The 25692-nt window shown below is 41.3% G+C and overlaps 1 protein-coding gene across 1 annotated transcript; it reads left to right on the forward strand.

The window, feature by feature from the left end:
• Positions 1-2647: 2647 nt before the first annotated feature.
• Positions 2648-24936, forward strand: LOC311051502 (phosphatidylserine synthase 2-like; the record flags this gene model as incomplete). The annotated part of the gene is made up of 2 exons (XM_084066080.1): positions 2648-4029; positions 24840-24936. 2 exons carry the CDS (start codon positions 2648-2650, stop codon positions 24934-24936), a joined length of 1479 nt encoding a protein of 492 aa, XP_083922206.1.
• Between the last annotated feature and the right edge of the window lie 756 nt (positions 24937-25692).

Consider the following 25692-nt stretch of genomic DNA (forward strand, 5'->3'; position numbering starts at 1 on the left):
TATTGACATTGAGAGAGAGGTTGTTCTCCTGGCACAACTAAAGAGGCAAACACAATTGAGTGTTCCTGTGTGGTAGGTCGGCGAGGGACCATGTCCATGTCACTATAATTGTGACACCTACTGGTTGGTTGGGGTGTCTGTTCAGTGGGGAGGGGAGCTGGGGGAGATATCGTAAACCTCCTTACACTTAACACTTTTCTGGTGAAACCTTTCACTGTCAGCTGAAAAAAAGCAGTTGGTGACTCCATGTGTAACGGAGGAGGCATGTTGTTGTCTGGACCTCCCCATGTGTAGGCCGTGAGAAGGACACATCAATCAATCAACTTTATGGTCACAACACAATTATAGGTAACAGTGAGGTGAAACTCTTGTTTGTGCAGGCTTCCACGTTTGCAGCTCAGGGAGAAAAAGATAAATTATTAGCAGTAAAGAATGGATAACAAGGTGAGCTCAAAAAGCCTGAGAAAGCACTGTGTTGTCCTAAATCACATGTAGTGCATTTAGTATAGTGCATGTCAGTATCAAGTTGTTTAGAAGTCCTTGAAAGTGTGTCAAGTAAAGTGCAAATCAGTTAAGCACTAGCGACAGTCTTTTGTTCAGCTCTATCACTGTATCTTGTCTCATGATACTCTGGTATCACTTGCCAGATCGAGGGCAATGACTAAATTGGGGCTAGATAATTAGAATAACAGTTTGACCTGATGGTGGCGCTAGAGGACATGATGGTCATAGGTTTAAAAAATTGCTGTAATATCATATGCATATACAAATGTTGATGTGCGATTTCATCTGGTGACCGTCGGTTCACACTTCACCTGTCTGCAGGTGCAGTCACTGATCATGTCACTGATAATTTGACTACTTCCATAATATAACATATAAGATAGCTCAGCCTAAGGAACCCATTTTACATTCGCCCTGAGGATGACCTTAATGGCTCAAACACTTTGGTCTGTGTGTAACTTTCTTCAAGTCATAAAGTTTTAAAGGATGTTTAAATATATTACCTGTGGCTCCGATGTTTTTCAAAACTGTATTAGTTTTATTCATTTCTTTTGCAAATCAGTGAAAAACTCCCAACTAACTATTACTATTGGTTACATTGGTGACCGGTTCTATTAACAATTTTCGCTTGTAATATTCAATTTGTCCACAGGAAGGTGACAAAGACCACAGTATAAAAGCAATTTGACTTCCACAGTCATTGAATCACTATAGTGCACTTGTCATGGTCGACCAGTGATGTTGGAATATATGCTAAATACTATATTTGAAATGTAAAGCCTATGAAATATTTATACGCAGAAATTACTCAAACAAGTAACTAGAAAGGTGCACTCAGTGGAGGCCTACCTCCTTCTGTCCATCTGTTTTGGGGTTTTGCGTGTATATGAAAAGGCACAGGGCAATGGGGATAAGGTATATAATAAAAGACTAGTCTGTCATTACGGTGCAAGCAGAGTAGACAGGCTACGGTTTTGGAGGACAAATATCTTTGGACAGTGAACACCTAAGTAGTGTGGCATGTTGTCATCACTGGACGTGACAATGTTATATCCCAATACATCGCAATATGTGTGCACAACCCTCCCAGCTCATTGTCAGTAGATCCCACACTCAATTCTGAACAGATTTCTGTCATTCAATTTTCTATGTAATCTGCAAAGTCTGATTGTTAATTCCTGGTGTCAATTATGTTTGTATCACCCGTCAATCAAAGGTTGTGATTTTAAATGAAAGTGTCAAGTTTTTGCTGCCGCACAGTCCTTCACATGAGGAAGTAAGCACTGTATATGTCATGGACATTATGGCTACACAAGTTGACAGTCAGTACATATAAATTGAAAAGTAATGGAATGGACTGTAGGAATCAGATGTACACAGAAAGATGGCAGCCCATGCCAGCATAGTCTCACAAATGAGACCCCAGACTTGTGTGTGTGTGTGTGTGTACTGTGTAGACAATCAGCATGTGATGGAGAAAGAGAGAAAAGAGAAAGGTCTCTCAACCCCTACACATGCATGGATGCCATATTCAATGTTAATTTTGGTACTGTATGTCCTGAACAACTAACCCAAAACATGCTATAACCCAAAACACATGAAGCTTGTAGATGTTTTGTTTTCTTTAGCTATTTTTACTATTATTATTATTATTTAAAAATATTTTACCCCAAATAGAGATACCAGGTTCGAAGTCTGGTTTTATAAATAATATTTAATCAATGAAAAGTAATGTATTAACAAGAGCTTGTATCTTAACTCCAACCGACCAATTTCCGACCAACAGCAACAATACGAGTTACGTGTGGCTCTTACGTGTGGCTCTGTAGGAGGCTAGCCGTCTACAATCTGTCTGTTTGTTTTTCACATCATTTTTTGAAACATTTAACTTTAATTTAACTTTAATTTGATAATAGAAATCAATGGGGATCAGACAGTGCTGAAACTATGCTCAAATGTGTTGTCATAGAAACGTCATGTACTGTATACGTAGACGACTCATTAAAACCCTCCTCAAGTAAGTGACATCATTACCTACATCACGCTCCGTCTAATAATGCCCTCTTAATCTCACAGTGCATCTCCATACCTCAAAGGCTATTGGACTGAACAAAGCTTTAGATGAAATACAATAAAGACAAAGATGAAAGACTCATATCTGTTCCTACCGGAAAACCGAAATAAGATTAAGTGGTCGGTGGAACCATTGGTGGCAGCCGGGGCAGGGTCTGTGGATCACGGCTTACGGAGTAAAGCCAAGCAGATCAAACAGCCGACCTCCATGGAAAATCTGACAAGGAGGAATACAGAATCTGAAGTAGAAGACGATGGAACAAACACGTTTTTCTGGCGTGCTCATACAGTAACAGTATTGTTTATTCTGACATGTGTTCTTGTGTATGCGACTCTATTGGATGATACACCACACAACACAACTTATAATATCAAGAGAGGTATTGTTGCCAGTATTCTGGTGTTTCTGTGTTTTGGTGTGACCCAGGCCAAAGATGGACCCTTCACCAGACCTCACCCTGCCTATTGGAGATTCTGGTTGTGTGTGTCAGTTGTTTATGAACTGTTTCTCATCTTCATCCTTTTTCAGACGGTGCACGATGGCAGAAAGTTTATGAAGTACATTGATCCGAAACTGGGAGTTCCACTGCCAGAGAAGGATTATGGAGGCAACTGTCTCATCTATGACCCTGGAAGCCCCTCTGACCCGTTCCACAACGTCTGGGACAAGATGGATGGCTTTGTCCCCGCCCACTTCCTGGGTTGGTACATCAAGACCTTGGTGATTCGTGATTGGTGGATGTGTATGATTATCTCTGTCATGTTTGAGTTTCTGGAGTACAGTCTGGAACATCAGCTACCAAACTTCTCTGAGTGCTGGTGGGACCACTGGATAATGGATGTACTGGTTTGTAATGGTTTGGGTATATATTATGGTATGAAGACTCTCAGCTGGCTGTCTTTGAAAACGTACCAGTGGCAGGGACTCTGGAACATTCCTACATACAAGGGTAAGATTAAGCGCATTGCATTCCAGTTCACCCCATACAGCTGGGTGAAGTTCGAATGGAAGCCAGCATCAAGCCTGCCACGTTGGTTGGCTGTGCTGGGAATTATCTTCATGTTCCTGTTGGCAGAGTTGAATACGTTCTACCTGAAGTTCGTCTTGTGGATGCCTCCAGAGCATTACCTGATTCTTCTGAGAATGGTGTTCCTCCTTAAAGTGGGAGGCGTGGCCATGCGGGAGGTCTACGACTTCATGGACGACCCACGGTTCTGTAAAAAGTTGGGTCCGCAGGCATGGCTGGTGGTGGCCGTCATCGTCACAGAGTTCCTCATCGTGGTGAAGTACGACCCAAACACCATCATGCTTCCCATACCCTTCTTCGTCGCTCAGTGCTGGGTGCTGGGAATCGTCCTCATCATCACCTGGACAATCTGGAGGTTCTTCATACGTGACATGACACTCCGCTACATAGAGACCCAACGTTGCAAACAGGAAGTCCCTGACCGGTAACAGACCCTTGTCAACGGTAACCCGGCACCCCCGTCTCGGGGAACTCAGCTCTTATTCGCTGTGAAGCAGGAAGTCATGAGGGACGAGAAAGGAAAGGAAAGAAAGTTTCTTTTTTTCACTGTCGGTAGGCCTAGGATTGATTGAATATTTTATTAGACAAAAATGCAAAACAGCACGAGTACAGTCAAACACTTGGTCTAATTTCTTTTGGTGTTATCATTTTAGACTCTAAAAGGATAACACCAAAAAGGTCCTATATATTCAATTAATCAACATATAAAAAATAACACCAAAAAGATAAAGGGGTGGAAGACACACCACCCCAAATATTTCAAATTGGCCTCATGGTGGCTCTATACCAGGCTACTTTATGTTTTGGCCCATAACTCTGAATCACACACTGAAGTACCTCTAAACAATGCAGAGTCAAAAGCGATTTTCATATAGACCCAGGGGGTGTTACAAATGTCACAAATTTCCCCCCTACCAAACCTGTGCTCCTCGGAGCACAGGTCTCCGCCAGGCAGATGTGAAAAATACAAGGCAAAGGTTTTTCCTTGGCCTCTAGGAAGTGTGCATACAAAGTTTTACTCAGATCGTGCAGTTATGGGCAAAAACGCAAATTGGCCTGTTATAGTGCCACCATGAGGCTGATTAGAACATTTTCAAGTGGCATTGCCATTTTCTCCTCGGCCTAGTGGGAATGTGCATGCAAAATTTCACGGATCACTCCTGCAAACTTTCGAAGATCAGGATGGAATATGAAAAATTTGAAAGACCCGTTTCGTTTAATGACTATAGAGATGCTGTGTACCGATTTGCGTGATGTTTGGACAACATCTGTAGGAGTAGTACGAAAATATGTGTTTTGCAAAAATCAACCTCCTGATGGTGCTATAACAGGCCAATCTGAACATTTCGGGCAGAGGTTCTGCTCTGGCATCCAGGGAGTGTGCGTGCACAGTTTCGCTGCGATCGGCCCAATGGTGCCGGAGATTAGCTGGTCACAGACAGACACACGGACACACTCACGGACAGACGGACAGGGTGAAAAACATAGTCTCTGCCACGCCTTCGGCCTGGCGGAGACAATGATCTCAGGAGTCATGTAACAACGAGCGTCAAACAGGCTGTAACTAGCTTCCGGAAATAGTGGAGGGGCACATTTTTCAGAAAACGGCATATATCCATCTATAAATGCACAAAACTCTATATGCAGTGTATGTACAGTATTTGTCTGTTGCATATCTCGAGAACGGTTTGATCGGTTGACTTCAGACTCGGCTGTGTGTCACCAAGGAACCGAGGAATGGGTTCCTGGTGTGGACATACAGACAGATGGGTACAATGGGTGTGTTCCCAATGAGAATGCATTCCGACAGCCATCGGCCTAGTATAATGAATGCAACATCCATCCAATCAACCCCACATTGGAATAGCATGTTGAGGGGCCTTTATAGAGCACATGTCGTTTAAAGGCTATTCCCCCCAGCAGCTTCCTCGGGTCCTAGATAATAATGTCAGGTCAACCCCCGCCCAGTATTCAACACTGGGTGTTTCACGATGTACTGTTGTACTCTTGTTTTATTCTGTATACAGGATTCTGAGTTACGCCGGCCACAGAGTGACACACACACACACACACACACACACACACACACACACACACACACACACACACACACACACACACACACACACACACACACACACACACACACACACACACACACACACACACACACACACACACAAACACAGATTTGGTTTTAATAGGAAAGAGGAGATTAATAGGAAAGAGGATATTACATTTTGTCACGCTTTACCATAGCTTAAATATTCATACAGTTAGACATTTGACAAAGGTTGGCAATTTCTATGACGTGTCTAGAACACTGGTTCTCAACGTCGGGTCCGGGGACCCCCAGGGGTCCAAATGGACCCTTACAGGTCTGTAGTCTGAAAGTGTGTTTTTGTGTGAATTCATAATCTCAGATTCACCATCCTGCCATCCCTTCATCATCAACACGACATCATTGATCCTCAGGGAAGCCACAGCGGCTTGTTTTAATGTTCTTTAATGTTCTGTTGTTGTATGTTCTAAATCATTAAAAGCGTTGTGACACTTGTATACATGTCTCTGAACGCAAAGGGATGTTTTCATCAAAGCTTTGGTGGCCATCTTCCCCACCTTAATTTTCTGCCGGAAAAGTTATCCATAACACATTTACTTGAATGATTACAATATGGAAGTGATGTGATTCAACTGTTACTTTATGTGATAGGAGTACAGTTTTATCTGACTGTCAAATTATTCTGTGCAATAGTTCATTACAATATAAATCATTACTTTGGTTTCTGTGAATCTTTGTTGATTGAAGCGAATGCTCTCCTGTCAGGTTTTGTTTTCAGGATGTGAGATGAAAGAGGCGGACATGACGAACTAGTGCAGCAAGCTCGAAACGGGTTCATTCTTATCAGGTGACTACATCTTCTGGTCCAGCCTGGGATTACAAAGATGGTATTAGAACGTTCAGCAACACAATATCATTTGTTGGTGGAAGAGTTGTATTTTGGTAAAAACGTTTGATAGCAACAGATGAGCTCATTACACTTAACTTTATTGTTGTCCAGAATGTCCAGAACTTAAAGATTACCTGCCCAATTTACTCTGTATTGTACATATTCATATACGGTACAGTACTAGACCAATATAGTTGTAAAATATGAAGAATTTCAAATTAGAGACAATTAAATACTACTATTTGAGAGTTTATATTAATTTGTAGGATTTAGAATAACTTTACATTGCTTTTTTAGGAGCTGTCCAAGCTTTGAATCCATCCATCCATCGGGTCACGGAGGTAACAGTTCCAGCAGAGAATCAGAGTCTTCCCTTTCCTGGGCCACATTAGCTACAGTACTTCTTCCTGAGGCATGCCCAGGCCAGTGTGGAGATAATACCCCCATCTTGTCCTTGGTCAGCTTGGAATCGCTGAAGCTAAATTTGGTAAGCCCTTCTCGTTTTTATATGATGTTCAAACACAAGGGGGTGCAATGTTTCCATCTATGACATTTGAAGAAAGTCTTTTCTGGGGGCGGGGTGATGAGAGCTGAGAGGATTGAAGCACTTTCCAGTTTTCCAATTTTATATTAGAGAGACACTTGCAGGTGATTATTTAAAGACAATCCTAGAATTTATAGAATAAATTAAAGGTTTCTGTTGTTGCAGTTCCACGTTATGACATACAGAGGGCAGAGTGAGCAGGAAAACACCCTCTTACTGTAGAAAACTGAGAAATTAGAGAAATAAACAACATCATCAACATATCAATTGCAGAGCAAAGCAAAGAACATATGATTTGTTTTGCTTGTCAATTTGTTAACAAATAGGCACAAAGTGAATTGTCATATTTGCAATGTAACCTGCACATTTTGTCTAAAAGAACAAACTCAATTTCTGTTTTATTGCATTTTAAAGTCATGTTTGAGGGCCAATATAAAGGTTCAGTTAATTGCTCTCCATCTCTTTCTATGCTTTTTGCTGAATATTAGAGTAATTTAAAAACCATTAAGTGGGGTACATACTGTAAATGAGTCAGAAACAACATTGGTCATTTTAACCCTCAAACAGAAATGGTAATTTCTGCTCTAATATGTGCCATAAAAGCCTTACCAACCCCCTTAATTATGCCTCCATGAAAAGACGTGCTATGCACAATAAAAACTGTGTCAATTAGTATGCAGAACAATGCTTAACATATCAGAAAATTAATCTACACAGCACTTTGAATTAAAAGTTTCTTTCACCGAATAACTAGGGCAAGCCAGCAGAGAATGGTATTGTATGTGGTCTAGTTCATTGTAAATTACTCCTTTGTTACCACTGTAGAAAAGCAATTAAAACAGGGATTTGAGTGTGGTCTTATTCTCCACAAACCTGTCATTGGTTCATGCTGAAAAATCCTTGTGCCTGCTTTCCTTTTGAATTGAAGCTCGGTCTCATTTATTCTGCGCCTTTGAGTAAATGTGATTCAAGAAGGATAAAGTATTGGGAGATTGGATGTCTTATGGATGCTCTGGAATGATTCTAGCCAAAGGATGTCCTGTTTATCCATGTTATTGTTACAGAGGAGATAAGTCCCTCTGATACCTCAGTGCTATTAATGATGAAGGATCTGAACACTGCCTAGGGCTTTTCTTTTACATTCTGTGGCTTGTATCATGTACTTGGACTTTAGTCTTTTGGTCCATGCGTTCTCATTTTTAGAAAATGTGTAAATCTTTATACAAAATCTTTCATGAAATCTATTACAAAAAAACTTTAAATTTGGAGACAATGACATGCATGTTTCATTTTCATCTAATTTCATACCATTTTGCTTGAAAAAAGAAAAGAAAAAACTGATGAATACAACATCTTGGTTGGGGGATGGGCAAGGGGGCATTGCTGCTTTATAGATGAGAGAAAGGAAAGGTGGGAAGCTCCTGGCATGCTCCTTTACCAGGTGAGCCACCACGGTGCCCCCATGCCTTTGTTATTTAGTTATATCTTAGCTTATACAGTACTATCCTTTTTTCATGAGCTGTGAGGAATTCACACCATGTATCTTTTTCCAGTGTAGGCCTGTTGACACAACGGTATATGGTTATATATGATTACTTTTTTACTCCACATATTCAGTATACTAAAATATATCAATATGAGCCAGCCTAAATTACCTGTAGAATCTTAATGGCAAGAATAACACTCTATTGTGATGTTTCACAAGGGCTCTGGTTTGATCATTGTTAGCAATGCAGCCTACTGTTCCCAGCTAAATGTCAGCACCCTACTCATGGTGAGAGTTGCCCTGAAGGCAGGAGACAACGGCTCATTTCCCTAAAACACACTCTTTTAATTAAACAAACGAGCATAAAAAAGGAGAGGAAAGGAAAATAGACGGCCCCATAATTCCCCTGTGAGGAGCAGTTCATTAATATGTAGAGACCCTGTGGGTTTACAGACATTTTCTACTGTTGTACTCCTGCCTGCACCGGTAACGAGGCAACTGTGGCTCAGCCATAGCATGGCTGCACGAGAGCATGGGGCTGCTGGTTCTTGAAGTGCCCTAACTATTGGACACAAGCCCTTGGTTAGTAGTAGCGTTACACGTGAATATGATTCCAAGAATAATCCCTCTGACTTCACTCACTCTATTTTCTATTTAGCTCATACCTGTTCATGTGGTTCATCTGGTGTGTGCGCTGGTGCAGAGTACTCACTAACTATAAGGAGAGTGACAGAAAGTCGATGGACAAGCAATTCTAAATGAATATGTTCACACATTGAATGAAATCTCCCCAAATCACTTCCATCATGTTATGAAATCCTAGTTCTGTGATTCCATCTGTGTTTTCCCGCATTGCAGATAGATGCTATTCTGGTTTATTGGTGCCTAAACCGGGACGGAATGGGTTGGTTTGTGGTTTGAGGTTGGCCTTGTGAATGCCAGACATGGCGAGTTTGGAGTTTGGAAGCAGTGTGTGTGAACGCAGTCAGTGCTGATAGAATGTAGCACTGGGCGTAACACTTTCAATCTCAGACTGTTGAGAATTACAGTTTATCTCTCATGATCACACCCCTGTATGGCAGCAAAGTTTTTAAGTAGGTTTTCTTTGGAATCTATCATTTCTAAAAGAATATTCTTGCAATACAACTGATTTTGCAGGCTATTGTGAACAAAATCGCCATTTGTTTTTCTCCCAATAACCTGCTTGCTCCTACTGTTACATTTACAGCATAGTGTATCTTCCTCTTGCAAGAAACTGGCATCGTAACGTAGCCAATAACCTCTTCAGCATATTTTGGTGACTCATTTTAATCTTCCAGCTTTTGGGATCAACAAAATATTTTTTTTCTAATCAAAGCAAGCTATTGTGGTTGGATGAGAGGCATTTGCCCTATAGGTTTGTTGCCTTCGCAGTCATGGTGTTGCTTATATCTCTTAATTGATGGAGAAAGTACATCAGAATGTTATGGATCGTGGGTGTTATCTACTGTCTAGCATCGCCTCGTCACCACCGAACTAATTTCTCACGTTGGTTGCAGGGGCTTGGAGAGCTTCTCTTTCCTTCCAACCCCTCAGAAGTCAGGTGGCCCTCAGCCATTCCAGCTGTCTGTCGGGTGTCATTCTAAATCATCGTCTGTACAGGGGTGTAAAGACAATCACACAGTTTTACATGCTACATTTACCTTTAATCGAGGGTAAATCACGCGCAGAGAAGACCCCCAAATAGGAATTTCTAGCAACACTTCTGTGCATGTGTAATTAGCACAGTAAATCTCCTAATTAGCTTGTTGCGTTGTCAGTGGTTATGGCGGCATTCGGGGCAGCAGAGAAAGAGACGGGAGGGGGTGGGGCCCCGGCAGATGGCATCTTGCATGTTGTCTTGCAGGCATCATCGTGTGTGTGTGTGTGTGTGTGTGTGTGTGTGTGTGTGTGTGTGTGTGTGCGCGTGTGCGCGCGTACGCGGGTGGGTGTTGTGGGGGTGGTGGGGGGGGGGGGGGGGGGGGGGTGTTGTGTCAGACGCTCCACTGTCAGGCCACTGCCAGAAGCCCCCACTCACCCCCAGCAGCCACAGAGGCAGAAGTTAAGAATAGAGGAAGTCTTGTCATGTCACATTGCATGTAGAACGCGTCCTATGTTCTGAGGGGTGATACACACAAGGGCGTATTTGAAACAAACAACTGCTGCTTGGGTATGTCCCCCCCCCCCCCCCCCCACACACACTCACACCCTAGTTATTGGTCCCTGTTGGTCAGATACTGTCACTTATTTGTACCCTGTGTAGTTGAGCTTAGACACCGAGTTGACATAATCCTTTGTGTATCCTGGGTCCCTTTTATTAGGCTGATTGTATTAGTGTGTGTGAAAGCACCACTGGATTAGATGACACCTTTTTATATTATAAATGCATGTCAGAATGTCTTCACTTTCCCACCTTTTATACAATTTGTCAGGGGACCAGTGACAAGAATATTTTAATGATCTGACCATGACCTCTTCATGCATCTTTCATAAAGCCAGACAGCCAATGGCAAAACATTTTCAATTTTCTGTGTGTGTGTGTGTGTGTGTGTGTGTGTGTGTGTGTGTGTGTGTGTGTGTGTGTGTGTGTGTGTGTGTGTGTGTGTGTGTGTGTGTGTGTGTGTGTGTGTGTGTGTGTGTGTGTGTGTGTGTGTGTGTGTGTGTGTGTGTGTGTGTGTGTGTGCGCGCGCGCAGTCTTCCTTAGGGCTTGGTCCAAAACACAGTTTTCAGCATACAGCCATATTTTTCCGGTTAGATCTTGATGTGCACAATGCTCCAGGTCATTGAATCTGGATGGGTAAAGCAGCTGTAGAAGTCTACTTCGATTCAAACCAATGTTGAAACTCACACACCCAATTAACCACTTTGATCCTGGCATGTCATTATAGGCGAACATTCTAATAAAAATACAAATCACATTTTTGGACAAAATATTACTCAGACGGAGGCAGCTGCCCTAAGTTACGACTTAGCCCAACTCAAATATTGTTCTGACACGGAGAACAAAGGGAGTTTCAGAGACTTATCTTCCTCCAGATGTTGAACTTGATTTGAAAAGAAAAGGGGATCGAGAGGGGCGGGGGTGGCAGGCGTGGGGTGGCGGAGTGGATAGGGGGTGGGGGGTGGGATACACAGCGGCAGCTGCTGCATTAAGGGAATCAGCAAGGAATGTTCCTTTATGTTGAAAGGTTAGACACATTTTGGGGACACACTAGTATTTGTCCACTATTGTCTATGTCAGATACTGTTGTGGTTGATGGAATACACTGGGTGTTTTTATTATTTTCTTTAGAATCAGTTCCCTCACCTCAGGTTTTAACAGCCAGCCCAAGCATATGTTGTTGTATATTTTTGACACAGTGGACTTTAAGCTGCATAAAAAAAACACCACCACATACTGTTTCTCGAATGCTTTTTGCACCTAAAATATGGGATCAAAGAAGATTCATCGCATTAAACCATATTAACAGATAGCTGCTCATTACATAGAAAGTCACAAACTCTGGGGTGAAATTGAAGTGGCACCTGGGTCTCGTCTGCACGTTGTGTTTGCTCCTTATTAACAGGGATGAAGCCGTTTGTGCCACAATCTGCTGTCATAAATGTGATTTGCCTTTTACCCAGAGCTGAGGACAGCAGGCTATTCACAGTAACAACACTGCAATGAAGTTTTCAGTCTGCATTTTCTTCTGTACTTAAGTTTTTTTCAGTGATCTCATTTGGATCCATTTCCTTTGGATTCATTATTTTTGAAAATGTCTTCTAACAGTTACATGATCATATAACTATAGTTACAGGAAAATAACTTGTATTTCATTTGAAAGACATATTTTGGAAACATTATTTTATTAGGTGATATGTCAATTTGTGAATGGTTGAAATTGCACACTGTCAAGCGTCTACCCAGACATGAGTCTTTGTCAAAATGTGCACATAGTTTGAGGATGAAACTGTCCTATATATTTTTGATTTACATTTAATTAAATAACACCCAGTGATAGAAAAAGATATAGTTTCAATTAAAGAGCCTTGATTGAAAAAGGTCATTTCAAAAACTAAATTTTCTATTAGAAATTCAATTACCTCCCAGAGAAAAGGAATGAGGAAGGGAGGTTCCATTGAATGTAACTCTTCATAATGGACCCCTGGAATGTAATAAGTCGACCAATTAACTATTTTTTTAATCCGATTTAGGTGGTAGATTTTATGATCTTTGTTCACAATATCAATTACACAGAGCGCTTTGTATGGGCAATGTTCATAATGGAGTGATGGCGTAGGAGGAAAGGACCCTTGACTAATTAATGCATCCCTAACCAGCTTTCAATTATAACACAAATTATACACTATAATACATTTGTAGGTCATAAATCCAAAGTCATGTTCAATATATAGTTCTTTATAGTAAACTTGTCTAAATTTGACATTTAATACCTACTTTTAGAATCTTAAAACATAGTGTTAATTGTGCTCATACTGTAAATGTCACTGACTGTGGTCAGATGGTGCTTTAGAGTAATTCAGACCACTGCGATTATTCTCTGCAACATTCTAATGCCAAAATGTATGTTCCTGTCGTACAACGGTGTCATGCACCGAAAATGCATTCCTACAAGCTCGTTGTGAGCTAATAGGTCAGCTATTTTTGCCAATAAATTGGGCTTAAAGCGATTTTGTCTCCTTACAAATCGTTGGTCTTTACACATTTGTCAGGTGAATCTCTGCCCCTTCTGGTGATTTTTACAGTTTTGACAGATATCAATCAATCCAGCAGATGAGGTCAGCTGTTTTAATGTGCTCACACTGCGTCCTGGGAAATGAATATTCAGCAGTATGATAGAGCTTTGCTGTTTATGCACATTGAAGAGATTAATTTGCTGGCGCCATTACTATTTTTTTTTTTTACCCCAGCTGCATCCGCTATCCAGACCATGACCAGCGTACTGGAGCTTGCAAAGAAAAAGCCATGAAAGTGAACATTTGGATTCTGCCTTTCAAGCCTTTTCATGGGTTTTGCCCAGGATGGCTTGACTGCTTGTTCCTTTTCAGCGATGTCCTACTCAACACTCGTGCTTACACTTATTTAGACCCGGGAGCTGCCCACTATGCACTTAAAAAGATTATTCCAAAATAGTTTGAACCACTTCTCTATACTCACACTGAGAAAGATTAACCACTTGAACCCTAGCGTCCCTATTCTGGGCTTGCCATAATAGGCAAATAGTCGGCGAAGATAGCAAATCTACAAGCTCATAACGCGTTGCAATGCAGCACGTTTGAGCTAGTACATTGGCTTGTAGATGTTCGGCTTGTAGATGAGCTTGTAGTTTGGGGAAGAGATTTGTTGTTGAGGAAAAAATGTACTTTAACTTTAGACCCCTGGGGGAAATAGATTGAAGAGATGTGTTCACCTCCATTCATATTCTGGTATATATATATTGGACAAACGTGCTAGTTAAAACAGTATTATTCTGACAGTAAAATGATAAACATTGCAACCCAAAATAAAACGTGCAGTATTGCTTGTGGACACCCTGTGTGTTTCAGATGGTAGTGGTACACATGTCATAGACATGTTCATGTGGAGATATCCACTTCACAGTCAAGGTCCCTGCAGACGTGTATACAAGAGTTTAACTGGCTTAATCAAGGGTCCAGATTGTTCGACAGCGGTTGGTCGAAGGACACTTTTATGCACATACTTTTGTATTGCATTCATCTTGAATCAGGTCAATAAGTTTGAGATGACAATTTAATGCACAATATCTAGACTGCAATGTTCTGATCAAACTGTTGTCTTCATCCAAGGTGAAACTTTGTCCTGAGCTTAATAGATGTCAGCATTTTATCTCCAGCAGGGGGCAGTATTAACCAGAGGCCCTGTTCCTTCTAGTACTACTGTATATAGGAGAAGAAAGGTTATCTAGGTTTAAGGTTAGCATTTGTTCCATCAAACCCCAAACATACTGTGGAATATTTGTATACTGTACATAATGTAAGAAATAACAGTCTGAATGCCAATTCAAATGTGCTATGTTAAAAGATAATGTGAGGTACACTGCTCTAATGTGTAAGCATAGGTATCACTGATTGCAAAATTCAAAGATGCAGCTGATTTAAAAAACAAAACAAAAAAACAATGAAATAAGAAAGACATTAAGTTCAAATATCTTTCGTAAATGGCTTAAATAATGATTAATGACTGGTATTTGATCTAGATCAAGCATAAACATGTACAGTAATTGAATCCACAGGCATTTCTTTTAACGTCTATTTAAAGCAAAAATAGGAACTTTGACGCAAAACGAATAGAGAAGATACATAGTATACGTACATCACAGTCTTTCCCAAATGTGAAAATTAATTTTCACTTAGTTGAGATTTCATATGAAGGCTTTTTTGAGGCAGAGAGGAATGAGTGTAGCACAGACTATTGGATTATTATCACTGTATTTTCACCTTCAGAGGCGATGTAAAAGTGTCATGCAATTATTCAGAAAATACTATCCCCCCCTCAATACTATCCCCCCCTCAAAAGAAAGAAAGATAAATAGATTCAACATCCAAAATATCACTAATCTTTAAGGCCACAATACAGGGACAAGATTTTGCGGCAAAAAGAAAAGGTAATTTTGATTTTAGATTTTTATATACAGTACTGTACCACTTAAGCCCTATTTTATACTTTGGCTATTTGACACTAGCCGGACTACCGACTAACGGCTATTTTCAAAAAAGTTTCGAAATGTATTTTTAAAAATGAATTTTGTTAAAACTTTGACAAAATGGTACTGTACTGTACTGTACTGTACTGTCTTGCCTACAATTTAGGTATTCAGCAGACGCTCTTATCCAGAGCATGTACAAGTGCAGAATCAGATACTTGTATTGTACTGCACATTGTGTTGTTGTGGTTAGAGGAAAGTCACATTAAGTCACTTAAACAATTTCCCTGTAATAATCTGCTTCTCATTTTGTTCAAACCTACCCAGCTCTGTTTCTTTGCCAGGCCGGCTGTCTTTCAGAGTTAAGTTGTGGAGGGAGATTAAGTCTGGCCGCATGCGCTCGATTGTGTGGGCAAATTCACATCTGCATGTGTGCGTCTGCACGCCTGCCAGTGGTGTAAAGTAACTAAGAACATTTTACTCAAGTACTGTACTTAAGTACAATTCTGAGGTATTTTTTACTTTACTGGAGTATTTCCAATTTGCAGTACTTTTACTTCTACTCACGGAGGCAAATATTATACTTTTACTCCGCTACAATTATTTGAAAACGTTAGTTACTAGTTACTTTGTAGATTTTGATTATTATTATCATCACAAAACATACATTAACCACTTCAGCCCTATATTCATTTTAGCCATTTGAAAATAGCCGATCTACAAGCTCACAATGCGTTGCGACGCATTGTGTGCTTGTAGATCTGCTATTTTGAAAAGATTTTTATACATTTGAAAACTTGTGAAATGGGACATTCTGTATAATGAGTACTTTTACTTTTGGTACTTTTAAGTACATTTTGATGCCAATACTTTTGTACTTTCACTCAAGTAAATGTTTAATTCCCAACTTTTAGTTGTAGCAGAGTATTTATACATTGTAGTATTGATACTTTTACTTAAGTAAGAAACGTGAGTACTTTTTTTTTACACCACTGATGCCTGCACATGTGCATGTGCGTGCGTGTGTGTGTGTGTGTGTGTGTGTGTGTGTGTGTGTGTGTGTGTGTGTGTGTGTGTGTGTGTGTGTGTGTGTGTGTGTGTGTGTGTGTGTGTGTGTGTGTGTGTGTGTGTGTGTGTGTGTGTGTGTGTGTGTGTGTGTGTGTGTGTGTGTGAGAAAGAGAGAGAGAGAGAGAAAGATAGTGCAGGGTTGTGGGGCGGCAGCTGGCCGTGGCTTTTTTTTCTCGGCGCTCTCCCGCCTTGGGGAGCCCCCACTCCAGCTGTGATTGATGCGCTCCTGTTGCTGACCGTGCGGAGGCCATGGAGCACGGGGACCCGCTGATGTTTATTTGTGGTCAGAAACCGCCTCGGTCAGGGGGCCCCGGTCGTCAAACATCTTAATCCTCACAAACACAGCTCTGGGTCTGATTTTCTCCTCAGGAAGGACACATCAAGTTCTGTTTTATTGTCGCCTACAGTACGCTTGATGTAAATCTCCCTTGATTATAGTCTCAGTTCTTTTGTTTGATTTTTTCTTTTTTTTAATCAGTGTGAAGAGCATTTTGGTTAGGGTTTTTGCACAATGTTCCCTGCTGAGAAATGAGCTCAGCATCGGTGGGGTGGGGGTGGGGGGTTCTAGGACAGAGACATCAGCCCAACATTATAGTTTTTACATGGGGAATGAGATAATGGGGAAGTCTGTACCGTATTTGCTGAGTTTGACACATAAACCATATGAACTGTAAGCCTCCCTATTCTGGGTATGTCATAATAGGCGAACATTGTGCAAAATAAGCAGATCTACAAGCTCACAACGCGTCACATTGCGTCACATTGTGAGCTTGTAGATCGACTAGTTTTGGCGAAGAAATTTGGTGTAGAGGGGAAAAAAGAGGGGGCCAAGTACAGACCCCTTGGGGTCCCGGGCAACAAAGTAGCCTAGTTATATAGGGCTTAAATTGTTAAAAAGTATTAATTTCTCAAATATTTGGTTAGGTTTTGTTCTTTCAACAACAAATCCTTTGGGAGTAGGCCTAGCAGTGTCTAAAATAAAAGACTTATTATTTTCTAAAATAAAAAGATTAATGAGGACATTCAGACAGAAGTTGTCGAGTGCCACATGCACTCATGTCTCTTTGATCACGGTGGACTTGGGTTTTCAGTGCTGAATGAAAAATGGTTTTTGTATGTGACATTGTGGAGCACTTCAAGGAAATGATCGGTCAAAGTGCAATCAACAGGCAGCGCCAAAGCTCCATGCTTAAGTCCCCCGGGGGCTATAAAGGTAATACCACAGAGATGTGCAGTCACAGGACGAGTAGCTCACTGGATGAGGACTGCAGGTCGCTTTTGTTTGAACCGAGACGCCAGTTGTGTTCACATGGAGGAAATTGGCACTGGAATGAAAGCAGACAACATGCTACATCGTCTTTCTGAAAGGCTATAGCAAACAAACAACATATCTTCAATGGAAGGGTTTATTTTCATGCTGGAATACGGATTTACCTCATAAGACTGGGGCTATAAAACCTCCCAACTGCAGATATGACTATGCATCTTGGCATAGGCCTACACTGCATTTCCTCAATATACTGTAGCATAATTTGACATGGCATTTTAACCACATGAACACTACTAGTGTCCATATTCTGGGCATGTCATAATAGGCAAATATTCTGTAAAAATTGGCAAAAATGTGGCAAAAATAGCAGATCTATAAGCACGTTGTGACCTTGTAGCGTGGCTGTTTTCAGCGAAGAGATTTGTGTTGAGGGAAAAAGGAGGGAACCAAGTACAGTATGGACCCCTGGGGGGCCTCAGTCAACAAAGGGTTTAAGTGGTATAAAAGGAAAAAAGGGTGGGGGGAAAAGAAAAGAAAAGGCATCATTTACGTAGCTCCTGCTCCCCAATAGCCAAGCCTTCAGTTTTTTCCAGATCAGTTTTATGATTCTATTTGACAGGGTTTTCCGTGGAGGTTCGTTCGTGTGTGGAAGCCAGTGGCACAAAGCGCTACACATCATCTGTGTCCAGCAGCTGGCTGAATGTAGACCCTCTCTGTCTCCCTGCAGCACGTCTACAGGGATGTTTGTTTATGTACGGATCCGCCTCCCCTCTTCGCGTTCCCGCCCAAACACAGGTTAGTGGGCGACTTTTAAAATTAACGACCCCTAAAGATATACAAGCTCTCAAGGTTAAAGCTGTGATATATGATTTCATGCTGTAATTGCAGTTCCACACGTCGTTCTTACACAGACCAAGAGAAACATGTGGCTTCCTTTGGTCTCTTTCTTGTGGTTGCGTTGCTGTGCTGTGCTGCGATGCAACATAGAGAATGAACTGGCCCATACAGTGAGTTTGTTTTGCATGGATCACAGAGGTTCTTGGTTGATGAATGATAAATGTTCAACCTGGCCTCCCCATTTTGGGCATGTCATAATACAATAGCAGATCTACAAGCTCACGAGACATCGCAATACGCTTGTAGCTATTTTTGGCTAAGAGATTTGGTGTACAGACAAAAAAAGAGGGGGGCTAGGGTAGACCCCTTGGGGACTCCGATCAAAAACGTATATAGGGTTAAAATGGTTAAGATAGTGAAAATAGACGATCTACAAGCTCACACGCATTGTGAGCTTTTAGATTGTCTATTTTCATTATTCATCGTACAATGAAGTATTATAGGGCTTAAGTGGTTAAAGTTCCTGCACTGATTCCTGTGTCAATGCATAACCATTATCTGAATTGATATTTCTGTTAGACTTAGGTTGTACTATGTTCTAGGGCTGCATTGTACTGTGGCAACAGTAGATAGCCTGCTATAGATTCTTCCCGATTAAAGAATGCTCCCTCCTCTCATACCGATGTCAGACAGTGACGCTCCTGCTATGGTCTCCAAAACATTCAGTGAATTTCCAGGAATAATAAAAACCAACACCCAGCACTTTAAAGTGGATGTGCCCATCTGACGCAAGGGAGGGAGATTGATCTCCCATAATGCTTTGTCTTGATGAGACAATGAAAAATGGCCCTCGCCAGCGACTTGTCAATATCAGGGGCTGGAGATGCACCGATGGTCGTAGGTTCTTATTTAATCTGGTTTTCTTTAAGATGATAGCTCTTGTTACATTTTCACTGCCTGTCTGTCAGCTTGACATTGCAATATTCCCCCACTCCTCAGTTTCCTGGTCGGTTTCATTTATTTCAAAACACCATTTCACACACGGCTGGCTTTAACAAGGCATTATACAGCACTGAGGGAGAGTCTGGGAGATAGAATTGTGACAGATACAACATTTTTTATGATGAAAATACAAAATATTGTAAATAGCAGAGTCTATAAATGTGGCAGAGTTCAGAGGGGGAACTGCTCATATATGTGTAGATGTCACTCAGTCTCTCTTCCCCTATGGAAATGACACCTCAGTCTAACGTCTGGCGACTCTAATCATTTAATGGTCATTTATTATTTATCACTTTAACTCTGTCATCCAAATTACTGGCATGTCATTATAGGCAAAATAAAATAAAATAAATAATAATAATAAAAAATAAATAAATGTAATAATCAAACATTTTCTTTTAAATAATAGGAGCTATACAAGCTCACAACACAAGTGTGTAGATAGGCTATTTTTTCAATGTTGATTTCTTTTGTGGTTAAGTGGTTAATGAATACATAAGATCCATGTATTCTATTTAGTTATTTGTTACAGTACTGATCAGACGTGAATAGTTTTATTGTTGTTTAGTGGAAAAAGAGGAAGTATATCTCTAAAGACCTGTGTAGTATACACTGGCAACCTTTTAAAGATATGCAAATTGCCGTTTTATATTTGTAAACTATCACTGTGTGGCCAACAGTATCATTTCATATTTCTCTAAAAGCATTACATATCTGAGTAAGGTTGTAGAATCCACAGTGTATTAGCAGATGCCCATTATGAACCACTTAAGTCCTACAGTATACGAGTACGTAGTCATATGACGAATAACAAAAATAGCCAATCTACAAGCTGACATGTTATTTTCACTATTTTTTTATTTTTTTTTAAATGCTTGATAAGTTTGTACTTAAAAAAAAAATCACCTATAATGACTTGCCCAAATTAGGACATGGTTAAAGGTTGGCTGATCCTGCTGTCTGCTGTCCACTCTTTAGTGATAATGGGGAGGGAAGAAATATTTTGACAATGGCGTGGTGACAGAATCCATAAGAAATTTCAGGGGAAGAATGGCGGGGTGGGGTTGGGGGGAGCAGCAAGCCTTTACTATTTCCCAGCTACATGCATTGTAGCCTGATCTTATGGTGTAACCACTGTGGCATATTACTATGGGAGGATAGCGACAGTGGGGGGGCTGTAGTTCTTGGCGGTACCCTCCACGACGCAGCAGTGGGTGAAACATGCCGTGGCTGACATATCAGTGATGTTTATTAAGAGACAAGTCTATCAGGTCTCATAAGCCAGTTCTTGCAGGCGGCAGATCTTTTGTTTCTTCCGGAGGGTGTCATCAATCTTGCGTGGCTGTGCTCTCCTGAGCGCTTGATGGGAGATCACAGATCCCTCCCTCCCATGGCAATGGGCTCAGTGGTAGAGGCAGGTAGACAGTGTACACTCTACCACACACACACACACACACACACACACACACACACACACACACACACACACACACACACACACACACACACACACACACACACACAAAGAAATGTTCATGCTCTGCAGAGCACACCACCATTCTGGAGGGATGCTATATTGTGGACATGACACTGTAATTCTCTCTCTATTACTAAGAGGTACAAGCTTGCCAATGAATTATGGAATATATATTTTATATTTATGGATGAATTTTATGGATTCATTAAATATGTGTTCCCTTTGCCCTGTCATATTACTTATAAAATAATAATACTAATCATTCACTGTGTATAACCTCTCTTTATTTTTGTTTGTCTGTATAGGACAATTAGAAAATTAACATTGTGGCGAACAATTAACTCTTCCAGCTCCTGAGCATATTTCTGCAAGCATATTCTATTTTGTAAAAGAAAATCCAGACACATGTTCAATCATTTGGGCTCACCATCTAATTATTAGCACACCAATGAGGCTTCACTCATTGGTGCATGGCAGACAATACTGGAATTGGTGAATACCATATATCATTGTAAACCTAGCATTACTGTGTTTAAGGAAGTAAATATCCATTTAAATGTTTTTATGGTGTGGTCTTGCAGTGGAGTGTCTCTTGGCTGTAATATGAAATTGATATACTTGGCCTGTGGAAACTGCTTGGATAAAAAGTGCCCTCCGCGCCAGCTGAAATGAAATGAAAGTAGATAACAGCATCGACTCGGAGCCTTCTGAAGTGTCATAACTTGTATGTAAATCTCTGTGGCTGGAGCGTAGACCTTCATTAAGTGCGCTTTAGTAGATTTATGAAGTGATCTGTGCAGGAGTCGTTTGTAGACGCTGTACACGGTGCACCCGGACATGATGTATATACTCCACTTGGCTCTGGCTGGACTGTTGAATCTTAAAATGGCCCTGCACAGCCGCCAGAATGCCGCTTGTTTCCACAGCTGTATGGATATCTCCTGTTTCTTCTCTCGACGTACTTTGCCATGTTGACCTTTCACAGGATATATCACCCTTGGTGCTCCCCTCTTGCAAAGGGCATTCATTGCTCAGAATTTTCTGTGCATTACTATTCTCTTACAGTCTCAATTACTAACACCTCCATGCTCATTGTTTCCATTGTAAAGGGGCGATAGGTGTGTTAGTTCTGTGTCAGTTTTATTACAAATGCTACTCAGAGTTTGCTGGGGGGGGGGGGGGGGGGGCTTGTGCTTTCGCTTCTGTTTCCACACCTCCTGATATAGTAATGAATTGAAGGGATCACTTCATACTAATTGCTTTTCCAGGATGATAATCCAAGCAATAAACTATAGTGGGGCTCTGCTTGTCTAGGGGGAAATAAACCCAAATGAAATAAACGGCCATTCACTTTTGATTCAATTCCAATCTGTTCATATTCTAAGCCAACTTCAGAGAAAAAAAACAACAACAACATGCTGGTGCTTGGACAGGGAGAAAGGGAGGAAATTTGAATCAATATTTCCTATTACAGACGGTGATGCCTAAACGTTAAACCAACAATGGTCTGTGCTGAACGGGGTCCAGTGCATTGTGTGTTCAGGTGTGTGGTGTAATTGAATTCTCCATTGAAAAGGCTCCTCTGATTAAACTGAAGAATAAAAGGAAAATGCAATCAAAGGAGGCGGTTCCTTGGGACAAAGAGTTACCTTCAAAGTTTCTTGTCAGACTTGTTTTGATTAATGTGCGAATGTGTGCCTTGAAAGGAGTTTGTTGTACGTGCATGAGCGCCAAGCCACAGGACCACATTATCTTGTGAGCGTGTCCTGCGCTTATGAGAAACCGCGTGAGCTCTCCCTGTGATGTATATTTAGACTTTTTATGTTTCCTCACAAGTGTAGTTTATGGGTCACTCTTTGTGTTTATTTGCATTAAGCGTGTGTATGTGCTGTGATCTTATGCTCATGGCTGTGTGTGTGTGTGCGTGTTTATTACTGCCAGGTGGTGTATTGTGTTAATAGACAGATAAAAATCAGTGAGGAAATGGCCCTCCCAGCACTGACCCTTCCACCACCCCAGCTCTATCTGTCAAGCTGTCCTCCCTCTGACTTTTCACCCTGTGATCTCTGTCTCCTGCTCTGGAGTAAGGGAAAACAGACCAGCTCTCCTGGAACACATTTCAAGTCGGTTTATAAATGCTACACAAATGCTTTGAAACGTACGTCCACACACTGTTTAGAAAAAATACACTCGCCCCTTCCAAGTGCACACTTGCACACACAACATTTTTCAGTGAAATGTGATTTTGTTTTACTTAACTTGCTGGTCCAACTTAGCCCTAACCTTAACCACAACCACACCTAACCTTAACCCTAACCGTAGCCTCAAAAGCACTACCCCTAACCCGACCGTAACCGTAACCTTAACCCCTTACCCAACCTGAATATTTTCCTAATTGCAACCCTAACTCCCCGAATCTTTATTTCTGGTTTTAATGATCGATAAATATCATTAATATAGTAAAACAAAACAAAACACAGTCACACACACACACACACACACACGCACAGAAGTGCACTCACAAACACACACAGAAGTGCACTCACAAACATAAATTCACAGCCAACACAGAAACAAAATATAATGTTAAATATCCGTTTATATGAAGCATGGTGATGTGAAACATGGCTCAGGCCCGTTTTGGTCGTAATTGTGTTTCATGGCTTTATCCTGTGGTATGCTCCCTGTGGAGCCATGAATGGAGTTACAGTAAGTTTCGGTAACTGAATTTGTGCTATTTTTGTATACACTCTATGCAGGGTTGGATTTGCTTAGGGGGGTGGTGGGGAAAGTCCATGCCTCTGCTTTTGATATCCCCCGCTGGTCATTAATTTTAATCGCCGGTGGGGATGTGTTTTATCCCTGCTTCTGGTCAGACTGAATCAAATACATGCATTTCCTTTTGAGAAATGTATACTGTCTGATATGTTTGACATGTGTGCTTGATAATATTACAATTTAACAATTGAATAAAAAAAACATGAAGGCTATTTTAACCACCCTGGCATCCCTATTTTGGTCAAATTTGTAATTTTGTATTTAATAATTGTTTTTGCGACGAAACACGTGTGAGCATGTACATTGGCTATTTTCTCTATTTGTTGTACGACCAAGTATATAGGGCTTAAGTAGTTAAGAAAATGTCCACCCCTTCTGTTTTTTTAACAAATCGAACCCTGTGTGTGTAGGCGTAATGTGGTTTGAACCTCTGTGCTGTATTCTTGGTAATCACTACCTACATCCATGGCTCCCTGGGATATCTGTGTATCAGTTGCAGATACAGTTTGCTGTGATAAAATGCTGGTGCAGGAGAAAAGTAGGAATGGGTTGCGCTGCTGATTACTTTCCCCTGCCTGTGTGTCAGATAGTGATCAGTGAGGAACTCACTGAGTGTGTTTCGGCCTGTCTGGCTAATCCAGCTGCCCACTGCTGTCTGTTCTACTTCTCATTCTGTTGGCCTTGCAGAGCGGAGCAGGACGGAATGAATGAGGCTGGCTGAGGGAGACCTCTCTCTCTCTCTCGCTCTCTTTTTTTTAAGGCCTCCATCTGATAGGACAGCCACAAAAGAGCCAATCACGGTTCTGCTGAAGTTGGTATATTGGAGACACATACATCACCAGTCTCCAAGTGGAGGCGAGAAACAGAGAAAATGAGAGAGATTGCTCGGTAACCCTTTCCGAGGATTTCTCTCCCCGAGTCTCCCGCAAACTCAAAGTGATGGACGGTTAAAATTTGATTATCCTCTGCCTCCTCAACTTCTTCTCTTGATGAGGCAGCGACAGTGACGAACAATTTGGAGCGAGTTGCTTTCCCTTGATGAAAAGTACTGACATCTTCATTCTCAGTCATGTCTGAGTTTTTTTTGTTGTTGCGATGTAGTTAGTTAATGTCTTGTGTTGCCTGTTCTGTGTTCCAGACAGATGCCTCTAGTGGTGTATAGGGAATACTCGAGGATGCCACCTGAAACAGACATGTTGAGTGGCAAGCAGGTGGATGAACTGCTGGCAGTGTGAATTTTTATGGAAGGTTCCACCACTGTGATTAAATATGCTTGTTAAGCATACAATCATCTTACTGAATGTACTATAGGCAGTTGGCTTATTATTTTTTTCCCCTTTCTTTTCACCGTACATAGTTTATTTACTCAGTCAACTAAGTGAACCTAGGCTAGAGCTCTTCCTTTTGAGCTGCTGTGTAAAAAGAATCAGCAGCACAAATCTAGCACTATCCTACTACAGTATAATGTATGCAAAATCTGTGTATCTTTCAGTGTAGTTCACGTATCTCGAGAACCGTCCGATCGACTTCAAACTCCAAAGACCCGAGGGAGTGCCATGCCCGGTGTCAAGTGGGTCGTATAGGCGGTTTTCCAGAACCGCCAATCCAACTATATGCCCATATATAGGCATATATGGAGATCCGGTTTTCCAGAACCACCGATCAGAGCGCTATGGTCATGCCCATAAATGGGATTTCCCATCAGGAGTTGGCTGAAAGCATGATTAGCCTCACCATTAACCAGCCAATCTTTGAAGTGCCCAAGGTCGCAGTTTCCGATCTGTGTTTAGATTTTCTTACGCCTAGATTAACTCCAATGTCGTGAGTGTTACCAAACCATCAGAGTTTAATCTGTTTGACATGGTGAGTTCCTCTATCCGCAAAGTTACCCATGGTGACAGTATAGCACGTGGTGGCCCTTTAGCATGTGCTGTTTGGTCAGTTACCGTATTGCCCCAAGGGCTGATACAGCTTTAGCTTATGCTGATTGG

The sequence above is a fragment of the Gymnoscopelus microlampas genome (assembly GCF_963454915.1).
Source record: "Gymnoscopelus microlampas genome assembly, chromosome: 9".
NCBI lineage: Eukaryota > Metazoa > Chordata > Actinopteri > Myctophiformes > Myctophidae > Gymnoscopelus > Gymnoscopelus microlampas.